The sequence below is a fragment of the Haemorhous mexicanus genome, chromosome 1 (assembly GCF_027477595.1).
Source record: "Haemorhous mexicanus isolate bHaeMex1 chromosome 1, bHaeMex1.pri, whole genome shotgun sequence".
Lineage (NCBI taxonomy): Eukaryota > Metazoa > Chordata > Aves > Passeriformes > Fringillidae > Haemorhous > Haemorhous mexicanus.
In genome coordinates this window covers 41,474,328-41,488,038 of record NC_082341.1, presented here as the reverse complement: position 1 = coordinate 41,488,038, position 13,711 = coordinate 41,474,328, and the positions used below count along the sequence as shown (strand labels likewise).

Sequence of the window (13,711 nt, the reverse complement as noted above, 5' to 3'; positions counted from 1 at the left end):
GCTGACATGTGACAGTAAAGCTGGGTTTGTTGGCTGCACTTCTTCCCATTTTTCATTATTCTTCTGAAGGTCAGATTTCAGAGCACCGTGGTGCTCATCACCTTCTGGTGGAAGTGGTTGTGACACAGTAGTTGCTAATATTAGAGGATGTTTTTACATGTTTTCCATTTTCCTGTGCTATCTTCCCTAGGGCTGTGTCTTTGGTTCATTCTGAGAGCTGTTGATTGCTGCATGATACTCACATGAACAAACAGCTTTTCTGAGCCCTTGGTGGTTTGGGGTTCTGGATGCATGAGCGTTACCTTCACATTCCATATCACAGGAAACAGCATCTTACCCTAATGTTAGCCATGGCCTTGCCTGTGCTGACAGCAATTTCCCACAGTGAAGACAGCCACATTTAATGATGTGGAGGTGCTTCACTTCTGGAATGTGTCATACTGCTTTGCCTTTTAGAGAGGAGTTAAGGAGTGAAAACTGCTGTGAAGGAGAACACATGCAGTGAAGTATCAAATCTGTGTGGGGATTTGCTAAAACGAGCTAAACTTCATGGTGGCCAAATAGACTTCAACAGCTGCTGGAGAGAGTTGGGTGGGGAGCAGTTCACAGCAGCAGAATGTGGTACACAACTGATGCTTCAGACTGGGATGGGACTTTCAGCCTCATCTAAAACTAGAATTGCTGGGGAAAAAAACAAGTTTCTAAGTTGTTCTTCAGACTTTTAAAAAATGAAAAATAGTGCCAAAACCCGCTGACAGTCTCTGTTGGCAAATGGCATCTAATGGATTGCAGTTAATGCTAGCAGCTTGTACAGATGGGTGATCACTCCCCTGCATTCCCTTACCTTCCTTTACACAATTAATATGTGCTAAAAATAAAGGGTTGCCATTCTTTGTAAAAGAGCTGCCAGTAATTCTTCAGAATATCAGGCTGTTGTAAAATAACATTGTGGTGTGTTCATGATGTCATAAGGCTTTACTTTGCTTGCCAGTATTCTTTTACCTTGCAATTTTGAATTTTAAGTGGCATGAAAATAGCTTGTTTTATTCCCACAATGACACAGAGGACAGTGAAAAGAAACCTTTTACACCTCTAAGAGAAGGATATCTCAGCATGAGGTACCTTGGCTGGATTTCTGAAAAAATTAGGGAATGATGCTGACACCCATGTTTTTCCTCACAGTAAATAATAGTGGGGATAAATACCTCTATTCTTAAGACGTTGTGCTCATTTTTCTCAGTTGCATTCAGATCTAATTAAGTGAATTCAAACCTAGGAGGTTATAATCAAGTTTTCAACCAGTATTGTCTTTTTAACCTCAATGAAAATGGAAGAATGCCTCTTAAACTGCTTTTTTTTTCATCTAAAACCTGAGCGAGAGTAAGAATAGATTGTTCTAACATTTTGGAATGCAGTGAGGTGATTTTTTTTTTTTGCTTCAGACTTCAGCAACTTGGTATTTATTCTAGAGTGTTTCTTTTGTCCAAATGGTTGTCATGCTGACATTTTCTCAGAGGAAAAAGTAGTCAGACTTCTTATGCAATTAAAAAAAATAAAAAATTCATGGTCCTGTCCAAAGCCAGTATAAAGAATATAGGTGCTAAGTGTATTTTTCTGGACACTTCATTCTGTCTGGCTGCGGAATAGTTGAAAACCTCATTCCTTTAAAAGCTGGAGTGCTAGCACAAGTGCACAACAGCCCAGTGCTGGCAAGGAGAATGCTGTGCATTTGCAAATTTGTTTATTTTTATTTTTCTTATTTCTGCAGAAATCAAGATAGGGCCAATTAAAAAATTGTTTGGTTTTTTTTTTTTTTGCCATATTAATGTGTGGTGGTGTTGCATATTAAAACTTTGACGCTATGAGATTATTTAATAAAAGGCAATGTTTTGTAGGCATATTTTGTAATACTGCAGTTGTGTAAGCTTTAAAACTCAAGTATTTTTATTTCATAGTTCTGCCTCCTTGTGTGGAAACAATTCAGTTATTTAGTGCATCCTTTCTTGCCACAATTAAGGATGTTGGTTCCAGCTTAGTTGGGCTTTTAAAGTGAGATCATTTGAGCTGGAGTTCAGGCCTTACTCAGATTTTAAATTGATTCTTGAAACTCAGTAGTTGGGAGTCCAGTGATTCATCATGTTTGGTGGCAGTGCTGGTGTAGCTGTGTTAAGCAAAGCACCCATCTAGGACTTAAGGGAGGAGGTACCAAGACTATGACCACGACAATGGGATGAAGCCACAGCAGTCTTAGTGTTTTACCATAAAATCTGCATCATCTGAAGGATGGTCTATGGTTTTCTTCTCCTCTGTTTGTGCTAATAAAGGTCACTGTCTTTAGAGAGAGGCTCGTGGACATAGTGAGATGCAGAGTGCTGTTTATTCAAATGAGTTTGCCCTTTCAAGTCTCTGCAGTGAACTCACAAAGGCACTACTGGTATTTCTAGACAGAAGTTACAGGAGAATTTTTGGTATGTTTTGCTGTCACTTTCCCCTCTGGTAACCTGATCTTTTAGTGTATAATTTATATTAAAATGAGATCCTGAATTGAGGATCTCAACTGCTGAATTGCATTTTCTTAAAGATTATAATGGATAATGAATATCTGGTCAGAGTGAGAATGCTGCAAATATGATGGAATTGTCTAAAGAGCTAAAAAATAAAAAAACTCTGGCTTTCCACTTTGCCTTCAAAGTTTTGGAGTTTGGTTTTGAAAACCAATCTCCTCAGCCTGCCACTGTCACACCACCAGGACTGTAGGCTGTCTTTAGCACTCAGTCTATCACACATAGTGTAAAATTAAGGTCCTCCATCATTCAGGACCTCAATAGGTTGGTAACAGAAATCATGTGGAGTCCTCAAGGCTTAGAGAATAGAGTCAGAGGAATATTACGGATGGAACTTTGCTTGATTTATATCTAAACTTGTAATTAAATTATTAGCCTAAAATTATTAGCCTATAAAGGACTGTATGTGTGTAAATATAAAATGCAGAAGGAGAGAGCCAATAAGCAGATAAGATACCAGACACAGCAGTTCTCTCTTTGCAGGGAGGTGCTGTGACTTGCTGTGTAGCTGTAAAGACTCTGTTCGAGCCGCTGTGACTGGAATTCTTGTTCCTGTTTACAAGTTCTCTTTGAGAAGGGCTGAATGATTAATAAAAGTTTGAAAGCTTCTATTTCATTATCCATGGGATCCAGAAGGGCTGATCTGTGCTTTGGTCCCGCTTAGAATAGCAAGCTGGACCAGCAGGGGGAAAGCAAATGTGTTTGTGACAAACAGTGGCTCCTTACCTCCTGTAAATAACCCTTGCTTTTGGGAAAGGGAAAAAGTAAAAATTTAAAGTGAAAATGCAGTGAAAATTTAAAGAGGAAAGCAGAAGAATTGCTGTAATAGAGGACAGCTGGTTTGCATCTGGCATCATTGAGCCACTTGGATTCACATAAGATAAATTTGTATGTGCCAGAAGTTCCCTTTGGTCATGTGAGAGCAACCCTTGAGCTCCCCTGTGACAGACCCCCACAAAGTGGGGAGCATGAGGGGAAAGAAGGGAGAGAAATAAATTATATCCCTTAGCCCTTGTTTGCCTTGAAGTGCCCTCCAGGGTGTTTCGCTGGAAACTTCCAGCAAAGTGTTATTGTGAAGTGAGCGGCCTTGGCAACATCTGTGTTGCTGGAGAAGGCCCTTGAGACTGTATCCAAGCCACTTGGGGCTGGCTCCCTCCAGGGCAGACTGCTTAGTGCTCAGCCCCAGGTTTTTTTCTGGGCCCATGGGAGCCTCTCTTTTCCCATGATATGAATGTAATGGTTTGTGCAGTTTTTGTTTCAACTTGTCTGAAATAAAGTGAAGCCATGCAGGGGCCCACCACAGTGACATGGTACCATCTGAAACAGAGGGGGTGTGCCATGGGCTTGAGGGAGATAGGAGATCTTAGGGATGGCAAGGGATTTGGCATGGGAATTGTGGGGGTGCATGACATATGATGACACTCTAGGGCAAATGGGGAGTGCTTTTTTGCCTACAGCCTCTTGGGAAGGCTCCTTGGGATGGTTTTATACTAGGAAATAGACTTGAGATTTGGTTATGATTTGATTGTGGTTGGATCTCCATGGGTTTGTTTCTTAGTAGCTGGAAGGGACCTAATCCATGTAGAGTGGATGGTCAGTGGCCCAGGAGTGGAATATGGAACAGAGATGTTTGACAGAAGGGATGGATGTACCCCTTACATTCTCCACCACTTAGAGGTTGGTGATGGGTGCGTTCATATAAAATATTCATCTTCTGGTGGTTTGGGAGGGTGTGCCCCTCCCATTTTGGAGGGTTATCATTAATTTGATTTGTTGACGTTTGGTGTACATTAGTTTATATCAAAGTATGTTTTTGTGTCCTGTAAACAAAGAAAACAATGGCTGGTTTGTTTACTGAGAGGAGAGGAAAAGGTGGATTTCCATGTGCGTGGAACAGCCCATCCCTGTTGTGTGAGCTGCTCCTGAAAGTCATAATGAAATAGGAAGCAGCCTGCATTCGTATCAAGGCCACTGCTTTTTCCTTCACTCATTATTTACACTGGGAAGAAAATTAAATTGTTGTGGCATGGGAGGGAAATATGCTATCCCAAAATTTGGCAGGGTCAGAATTACAGCTGTCCTAACTGTTCCCTCTCCCCCTTTCCCCTCAGTAGTGTGATCACAGGGAAATCATATATGCCTTTGTCTGCTTTGCATACAGGTAGTGCTTCCAACATTTATTTTGGAGAAAAGATCCCTGCTGGAGATGTATGCAAATTTCATGGCCCATCCAGACCTGTTTTTGTCAATTGCAGCTGGAGCCACTCCCGAGGAAAGAATTATCTGCTTTGTGGAGTATTATCTAACAGCTTTTCACGAAGGCCGAAAGGGAGCAGTTGCCAAGAAGCCCTATAACCCTATAATTGGTGAAACCTTTCACTGCTCATGGGATGTGCCTAGAGATAAAGTGAAAGCATTCAGAACTAATGGTGCCTCCACGGTTTCTAAGGACTCAGCCAAGGAGCTTGGCCAGGACCAGTCCACGTGCTACAAGCTGAGGTTTGTAGCTGAACAAGTGTCTCATCATCCACCAGTATCTTGCTTTTACTGTGAGTGCAAAGAGAAGAAAATGTGTGTGAACGCTCACGTATGGACCAAAAGCAAGTTCATGGGCATGTCAATAGGTGTTTCTATGGTAGGTGAAGGTAAGAAATGTGCTTTTATTCTGCTTTTTTTGAGCTAATATCTCTGGGTGTCAGCAGAAATCCAAATGTTATCCTACTTGCTCTCCCTCTGACCTTTAATTTGAACCTTATGACTGTTTGCTTTTGTGAAGTTTGGAATTAAAACTGTATGGTTCATATAGCCTTTTGCTGTCCAGACAGAATGTGAAATGCACATTACATATATAAATGTGTGCTTATATTGATGAGACTCTGTTAATTTATATGGCCAGACTTCAGAAATAATTGAGTTATAATAGCAAATGACAAATTATGGCATATTCTGTGAGAATATTTTTGCTCACTTTTAAAGTAATATGGGATTTGGTGTTCACTATTAGAACAAAGCAATGAGAAGAAACACGTTTTTCCATAAACCTAACATTTGTTTTTCATAGTTTCTGCAAAGAATCATGATTTCTGTAGTGTTTGCAAAGTTATTTTCATAAGCTTTCTAGAAAGTCACATAGTAGAGATGGGAATCGTGATTTTTTATATCATACACATGCAGTCTACATTGTGATAAATCACTGCCCAACTTGAGTTCAGAAATACAGAGAGTCATAACAATTCCTTAATGGGTGATCTGAAATGATGCACATACAGTGTTGACACTGACTGTTAATGCATTGAGATAAGTGTGTTTCTAAGCAATTTAATCCCTTTGGCTGTTTGAGGGTAAGATGCTATGTATGGATTTTAGTGTTTTGTCTTAAATAGCTTTTGGAGTGTAGTCTCAGAAGTATGAAGAGAACTTGCTTCTTTTTGTCAGTGTTATGCTAAATACTATGGTATTAAAGGCAGTAAAAAAGTGAAGTGGGAAATGCAGTGGTTTGGTTTGGCTTATTAATAGCAACAAAATAACTATGGTGAAAAAATAGATATATTCTGCTATTTCCACTATCTAAAACTAAAGACCAGTGGAAAGGACAACAGTAGCTCCTTCCCTGATGGCAATATATTCCCTTTTTTAACAGAAGAGGCATGAAACCTCCTTACTACTGGTTTTGATACCCTTGTGATAAAGTCTATGTTAGCACAAGTGTTTCCTTCTTCCTGTGACTTAGGTGTTTGGCTTTGAATATGGAGTTAAGGAAGTTGGGAAGGGAGTGTCAGAATGGAACTTGGTCTGTGTGTCCCCTGCCTCTACTACTGCCAGCCTGAGTCATTGGCTTAACATTCTGCATTTTTCTGGTACACGTTCACTTCTAGTACTCTTTTGCTCGGTGAAGGAAACTATTTAATGGAAATAAAATTAAACACAAAGTCACTTATGATTATGTAGGAGTAGGGAAATTTCTTTCTCTTGCTGCTAGCGCACACAGTTCCCTGGGATTGGGGGTGTCTGCTGTGGGGATTATTTAAGACTTCAAAGTCCTGATGTGTCCCAGTTTTGAGAGAGAAAAGGTCTAAGAATTAACCGCTTACTCACCCCAAAGATTGTTGAATGTGTGCCTGTGAGAATAAGTTTCCCTATGCTCTTTCTTTTTTTTCGTGATCCTGGAGACATCCCAGGAGTGGAGGCGGGCTTTGGGGAACATCTGCAATAGCAAAGTCTTTTATTCCAAGGTTTGCCGCTGTCTCTGTGATGTGCATGCTGGGAGGAAGTCTGGGTTCACCAGTTTATAGTTACCATTCATCTTTTTGTTCCTGTAAGCAGTGCAGGAGCAGGGACATTCACAGTGGCAGCATTTCTGGGAAGTGATGGGGACATTTCAGTACAGCCCAAGCATTTCTGTTGCAAGTTGAGGGCAGCAATAGGCAGCAAGAAGTTGTACCACTGAGGATTTTCTGTTGTCTGAAAACAGCAAGCCTAAGCCTGACAGCCTCAGTTTAAAATGCCAGCTTTGCAGTGCAGTTCCTTCACTTGAAACTGCACTTTCTTTAATTTCTTTGTTTATTTATTTTAGGTCCAGGGAAGTCTTCCTGATTAAGTTGGTGTGTGGATTTGTCAAGCTGTGCAAAAATTAGAATCAACTGCAGATGCTTCTTTCTTATGTGCTGCATAAGTATAAATTCTGTAGTAGATTGAGGTCAGTGTGAGTCCCAGGGAATAGATTGCTGAACCAACAAAAAAGAGCTGTTGGACTTAAAGTGTGGAAAACCTAAGCCTGTATTTACGTGCCTAGTAATGCAGGGCCTAATTTTTGTAAGGTGAAATATAATTTGAATATTTTTTCCTTGTGTTTAGGGACATGTTAGAGTTGCAACATTTCATATGAGGTGAATTAGTCTAGCAAAGTTAGTGAGTTAGGCTGTGGAAAGGTGCTGATAGAATGCATATGAAGCTACTCAGGGTGGGTAGAAAGTAAAGTTAGCTCCTTGGAGAAACTTTCACACACCAAGGTTGGCTAGTAAGGTTGTAGAATCTTATTTTAATATTTTAAAAGCAGATAAGGTGAGTTTCTGGGGAATGAAGTATCACTGATCCTGCTTTTGATGAAAGACAAATTAACATCTCATGGATCATCAAAATCTCTGGGTTTTGATTGTTGTGGGGTGTTTTTGCTACTGTGCATCGAATGACCAAACTAATCATGTGCTATTGTTGGGATTTTGTCTTGTCTCTTTCTCCTTTCTTTTTGAATTTCCTCTCATTATGAGCATTCAGCCCTTTTTTTTTACCAGTTGCTGAAGTTAAATTGCATACGTATGGGGGCCTTTCACTTTTTGTAAGACCAGAAAGGACTGTAGATGTGGCATCACGTTACTTGAAAGACAGTTTCCTTGATGCCTCTAATATACCTGTGCCCGTTTTGAGACTTGGGTTAAATAATTCTGCTGTTGGTTCAATATTAGGTTCATTATACTACAGATTAAATCAGTACTAACTGGTATGTCAGAGGGGAAAAACATCCTTCCAGACAGAGTGTTAGAGAACTGTAATTAATGCTTTGGATAATTTACTGGTAGTGAGTGACCATCTTGTTCTAGTCAGGTGTGTATCACAACAATTCTATTTGACCAGGCTGCCCAGAGAAGTTGTGGATGCTCTGTTCTTGCAGGTTTCCAAGGCCAGGTTGGATGGGGCTGTGAGCAACCTGGTCTAGTGGAAGGTGTCCCTGCCCACAGCAGAGGGTTTCGAACAAGATGATTTTTAAGGTCCCTTCCAACACAGGCCGTTCTATGATTCTGTGACGATGACCAGAAACTTCATTGTAGCCTAATGCTGAATACAAGCAACTGTGGTGTGTTTTGAACACAGTGTGTCCCTCCAACAGTTCAGTGAAGCTTTTTCTACTGCAGTTGGCTATTTGCAGAAATAAAGTTGTACTGAATTTTTGGACCTCTAGTGTGTAAGGAATATGGTAATGGTAAGGTGTCTGTGGAGGCTTTAAATCATATTTTTATAGCAGGTCCTTAGAGGTATAGAGCACATTGCTTTTATTAGGAGCTGACATAGAATGTCATGGAAGTACGAAGGTTTATAAAGGAATTTAAAGAATTAGGGGATTTAAGGATGGTATGGTCTTGGCACACAATGACTACAGCTCAGTGTCTCAGTGGTGTGATTTTTTGTGTGTGTCATACCTCAAAGTGACTAAGATTTTTTTTTTTCTGTCTGTGGTTTTTGTTTGTTGATTCAAAGTAAGTATCAGTTGCAGAGATGCAGAACAATTGGGAGAGCACTGCTGGAAATCCATGTGGGAAGCTGTTTTATATGCTAGCCTTTCTTCATATCTGGTTATGAGTGGTCTAAATCTGGCTTGCTAATGAAATCTTGCAACTTTTCTTTGCTGGATGACAAAACCCCCATTCTTCAGAGTAGTCAGCACTGAGTTTCCTCATGAGACAGCCACCCAGAATGGAAAAGAGGGTATTTTGCATAAAAGACCTTAGGTTGCATGTGCAGTCCCTAATTCTGGTTAATGTTAATTATGTACTAATGAAAGAGTGAGGGAGGAGAGGAGGCTGTAATGAACAGGGTCACATTAAGATTTAAATTAGCAAAGGATGAGAAAATCAATATAAATATTTAATGGTTTTTACGTGGTCCATAGGATCTTTAAAAGGATACTGGTTGTAGGGGAAGCGTGCTGTGGTGAGCACACCTCAGTGTCAGCTGTGCCCATTCCTTTTCTCCTTTTGGATTTTGGTTCAGAGCAGCAAAATCTAACAAAAATTGTCATCTTTGATTTATGGGTTAATTTTGCAGAGAGCATAAAGTATATTTAAATGGATTGCTCTGTATTGTCAAGAGGCTAGTTACATCTGATGTTTTCACTTCTGCTATTTTAAATGTTTTAAAAAGTAGTGAGGTGTAGGCTTCCAAAAATTATTTTTTCTAAATTGAAGTCAACTTGAAAAGATCTGATAGGCAGGTAAAAGGTTCAGTGCTCTTTCCAGGGTAAATTTTAAAAAAAGCAAGTAATGTTTTTTCCTCTATTTTTTTTTTCTTCTGTTCAAATACATGTATGTGTATGTATTAATAGATATATAGGTCTATAATTTCTAGTACTGAGAAATGAGTGGCTTAAAATTTATCAGTCCCAAAGCTTGATTGCTCCATGCAATTAGAGCTATCTAAGTATTTCCCTAAGTACTCGTTTTTGTGTTAATATTTTTAGCCCAGTGTTTTTAGAACCATTTTCATATAGCATGGCACTCATTACTTAATTTAGCAAATGGTTCCAGTCTTTGAAAAATGAGCAGTGCTCAGCGCAGCTTCCTGGAAGGTTTGAGACAATAAGAGCCCAGTCCTGGCATTTCCTGTTTTCCTGTGGGCATCTGGGCAGCTGGTGATGCACAACACCCGTGCGGGGCTCATCCTACACGTAACTTGCTCCTCTTTGTGTGTTGTGAGGAACACAGACAGGGTGAAGAGCTGCTCAAATGGGGAAACTGCCCCAGGCCCCTGGTGTCCCACGTGCCATTTGTTGTTCAGATTGATCTCCATGCAGGCAGTGGGAAGCATTAAATCCCACATGTCTCTTCTGCAGCTTATTGATCCAGAGCTCCTCTGGGGTTTTTTGTCAATATGTGTTACTGGGAAATCGATTCACAAAGCTGCAGCGTCAGTGAGGGACATGGAAGAGTCAAACTGGGAGAGTGATATGCCAGGCCCATCGCTTCCTTTAATGCAGGCTGAGGGGTCATGGGTAGGGCTGTGACTCTGAATACATTGCTGTAGTCAAAAGGAGGAGTAAATGGTGTTGAGGACATTTCAAGGGGGAATTTCAATATCCTGCAGTTCACCCTTCTCTGTAGTGTTTTTTCCCTACCAAACCAGATTACTAAATCCACTCTTCCTCCCAGAGTACTGGTCTGGTGTATTCTTCCTTGTGTAATTGTTGCCTCTATATACTTTAGGTTTTTTTTTTAAGGAGTTGGAAATTTTTGAAAGAACTCTTTGATATGAGAGGAAAAAACTAAAAATGGGGGAATATTCTGCAGATTTTCATGTGTATTTACTTACAGCCATTTTCAAACTGAACTTGAATCATCCCTTACAGCAGGGAAGCAAAGGAAGAAAAATAGCTTGTGTATTTTCCAGCAGTTGTTTTTAAAGATCAGTTGCAGTGTAATGATTTTAAGCAGATGTTAAAATGACACATTGTAAAGTAACTGTTGGCTTTCAGTTAATTGGCTTTTAATTTCTCAAGATTGACACTTGGCAGGGTGGGGGGGTCACTTCAAATTCTGGTATCTGTTGCAAATGTTGAATCTCAGTATAATTTTTGGCTTCCTCTCCCCTAAGGTAGCACAGGTCTCTGTTCAGATGTGGCGGAGCAGCCACAGTGTTTGTGGTGCTTCATTTAAACGAGGTTTTGCATGTGGGCTCTGCGAACAATGGAATGCAAAACAGTCCTGTTAATACTAAAAGTATTATCAAGTCATGGGTATTTCAGATCTGCCCTTTAATCTCTTTTAGACTCTAATTATGGAGCTGGAGTCACATTTCAAGTGAGATAGTGCTTCATTAAAAAATGTATTTATTCAGGTGTTCAAGGAATCCAGAAAATATGCTACCGGGTGCTAAAAATACTGCCAAGAGAGCTGGGTTCAGTTTTTAATATCTAACCTGCTGTGGTGGTTAAATATTTACATTGAAGGTCACTGCTGCTGTTTGCTCTCCACTTTAAATGTGCTTGGCAGCACTGCAGCTCTGAGCCCCTCCCACCTGACTGGGGAGAAAAAGCTCTTGATCCCATCAGGGGGACAGAAGCAAACCTGTACTGACCCATAAGGAAATTGTTTTTATCATACCAGTTTCCTCTCACGTGAGGAACATCGCATACAGTGGCCATCAGAGGAGGATGGGAGAGGGAGGGAGACTTTTTGCAAGGGCATGTAGCTACAGGAAAAGGGGCAATGGCTTTAAAAGGAGAGTAGGTTTAGGTTAGATATGAGAAAAAAAAAATCTTTACTGTGCTGGTATTGAGGTGCTGAAACAGGCTGCCCAAAGAAATTGTGGATGCCCCATCCCTGGAAGTGTTCAAGGCCAGGTTGGGTGGGGCTCTTAGCAGCCTGGTCTGGTGGAAGGAGTCACTGCCCATGGCAGGGGGGTTGAAACTCAATGATCTTAAAGGTCCTTTCCAACCCAAGCCATTCTCTGACTCTAGAATTGTTTTTTATTAACTTAATGCTGTTAGAGCATCCATTTCATGAGTTCGATAGCCAGGGTAGTGTTTTGAGTATAAGTTATTCCTGGGTGCATGTCCAGGGTGAGTTGGGTAGTTCAGCCTTCCTGCAGTGTGTTCAGCTGGGATGTCTGTGCAGGTGGGAAGCCGAGGAAGCTTGAGGCAAGAAGTGTCTCTGTGTTCTGGCTGTGTCCTCCTGGCCTTTCCCTGCTGGTGAGGGCTGAGCTCGTGACACGAGGAACTTGTAGCTTGCCAAGACTAAATGATTCAAAGTCCTTTTAAGACATGGCTTTTCTGTGTGCTTTTGCACTCCCAGCTCCTTGTGTCAGAGCTGCTGGAGTGCTGGCTGTGTTGCTGCTGGGAGGCTGAGGTTGCAGAGGTTCTGAGAACAACTGCGTGAAGCTGTTCTGGTTTGCAAATGTTTTCCTGTGAAATAGTTCAGAAGGCAGAAGTGACAAATTGCAGAGTTTCCTGTGCCTGTATTTAGTTTTGTTAGCTGGAGCCTATATTCAAGATCAGGGCTCTCTCAGAGCTCTGTGCTTTTAATTTTGAGTGTGCTTTAATTTAAATTTGTGTTTCCATGCAGTGTTAAAGGCATATTTTCATATTGGCAGCAGTAGTGTTGTGTTCCTATTTAATGCTTTTTTCTTCATTAAATGTGAGATCACTTTTAAAAGTAGTGTCAGTATTCCCTTAAACAGATAGATGAATCAATACCACTAACAGTGTGTTCTTCCCCTGCCTGCCCCAGGGTGAAGGCAAATGGGCTTAAGCTGATCTTGCTACTAAACAGATACTATTACTGTGTCAAAATAACTTTCCTTTCCTTTCTTTTTTTTTTTTTTTTCCAAATATTTCTGGGTTGTGAGTTCTTTCGCAGGTTATTTTCAGTCCCTGTTGTGAAAAAATATTTTCAAAGCTGTCATTTTTGCCTTTAGGCAGTTAGTAAATGGGACACAAAAGACTGTAAAACTCTAGTAAAAAATACACTGCAGACATTTGGCATGATCTAATTCTGCGTGCAAGGTTTATGGTACTCTTTTCCTGGACTTATGTCCTGTTATCCTGAAGACCAAACTACAGTTTTTATGGGGATAGAGTTATATCCTTAGCCTCAGGGGAAGCTGCAAAGGTCTGATCAGGAAAGCAACTTTCTTTGTGCAACTTCCAAGTAATGTTGAAAAACTGCTGCTGTTGTGTGTTGCTTTTAGTTACAGCCTCATGGTGCTGAGGGTGGAGGAACCTTTACAGAAAGAATGGAATTACCAGTAATTTTCTCTGCCTGGTAGGGACTTTGGACTTGGTGCTAGTAGGGCAGTGGCCCTGCTGAGCACCTCTTTGATTATGCAAGATTTTTTCAAAGCCTGTGTGAGAAACCAGCCATTTGGAAACTAAAGAGCAAAGTTAATAGGAAATTTGTAGATGCCATGTTTTCTTGTTGTACCCACAGAGACTTAGAGCCTTTCACAGCATCCAGAGGAAATTGGTGGAGGACGTGGCTGTTTCTAACTGAATGGAGAAGTGAACAGTCCTTTGGCCATGCCCATATTTTTTCTGGAGGGAGATTATGATACAACACTGAGACAGCATCTGAATTTTCAGTATGGCTTTTTAGGTGGACATTCTATGTTTATCCAGCTTTTAACAGGAATACAAAATAAGGAATCCAGTCATATTTTCTGAAAAGTCACTTGGTAGCAGTCAATACAGCAGGGTGCACAGTCAAATGGGATGCTTTGGAAAATGCTTGTTGGAAGAAATTTGTTCCAGAGAGCAGAGTTTCTTAGCAGACAGTGCTCTCCTTCAAGGAGGGCTGCATGTGCTCTCCGTGGATGTGCATTTTCATGGTCAGTGACCATCAGGTCTTATCAGAGAACCTTTTATCACCTTGCTTTCCCCTCTT

General features: G+C 40.7%; 1 protein-coding gene across 2 annotated transcripts in view; it reads left to right on the top strand.

Moving 5' to 3' along the window:
• OSBPL10 (oxysterol binding protein like 10) overlaps window positions 1–13,711 on the top strand; it is a 112,459-nt gene that overhangs the window by 91,516 nt on the left and 7,232 nt on the right. For both annotated transcript variants that reach the window (XM_059846822.1, XM_059846830.1), the window contains one exon: window positions 4,726–5,209. In XM_059846822.1, coding sequence (XP_059702805.1) covers window positions 4,726–5,209 — 484 coding nt within the window. The remainder of the gene's footprint in view (window positions 1–4,725; window positions 5,210–13,711) is intronic.